The following is a 785-nucleotide window of genomic DNA, read 5'->3' as shown; positions in this document are numbered from 1 at the left end:
TTTTTTTTTTTTTGCCTTTCTCTTGCTTTTTTTGGGGGGCTGCTTGCTTTCCGTGGGGTGTGTGCTGCTACTATTCCGCGCTGCGCAGTGGTGCGAGTGAGAGTGTGTGTGCAGCCTGGGGCCCGAATGCCGTACCGGCTGCTCGCCACAAACATACCGCTGCACGTGACGGCGGAGGAGTTCTACGACTACGTGCGAGCCCACGCCGGCGGAGACGCAGTCGTCAACGCGCTTCTCATCACGCGGCCGGCTGCGGAGGCGGCAGTTACCGAGTCGTCATGCGGCGCCGCGCTGGTGGACTACGCCACGAAGAGCGCCGCAGATACGGCAAGGTGTGCCAACTTCTATGTGGACGGTGCGCACGTGTTGCTGAAGGGGGTTGGAATTGCTGCTGCTACTGCTACTGCTACCAAACCTGCACCAGCAACACTGCGCAGCGCCGAGGCAGAGGCGGAAGAGGGCCGTGAGGCGTACCGGCAGCTGCAGTGCGGTGTAAACGCCTCCCACCGCCGTAACGTTCCCACTTCATCGTGTGCTGTTTTTACTACTGCTGCTGGTGACGAGGCTGCGATGACTTCAGTGGGTCTCAAGCGTCCGCGTGAAGACGCCGGCGGGGAAGCGCAGGAGATGGAGCTCCGCCTCTTGGGGATCCCATGCGATGTGTACGGCCATTTTCTCCCCAGCATAAACGGCAGCGCTGGCGACAACGACGACGCCGCCGTGCCCGCGAACGGTGCGACGCGGCGCTCCGCCGTCGACCTCTTCGCCGACGTCGCTCTCAGCGT

General features: G+C 62.7%; 1 protein-coding gene across 1 annotated transcript; it reads left to right on the top strand.

The window, feature by feature from the left end:
- Window positions 1-126: 126 nt before the first annotated feature.
- On the top strand, window positions 127-785 carry DQ04_23751000 (hypothetical protein; the record flags this gene model as incomplete). The annotated part of the gene is made up of 1 exon (XM_009318186.1): window positions 127-785. A coding segment is annotated over one exon (659 nt), but the record flags the coding sequence as incomplete, so codon positions are not given.

This window comes from Trypanosoma grayi (genome assembly GCF_000691245.1).
Source record: "Trypanosoma grayi strain ANR4 Tgr_2375_V1, whole genome shotgun sequence".
NCBI classification, from domain to species: domain Eukaryota; phylum Euglenozoa; class Kinetoplastea; order Trypanosomatida; family Trypanosomatidae; genus Trypanosoma; species Trypanosoma grayi.
This window is presented reverse-complemented; position numbering and strand designations above follow the sequence as displayed.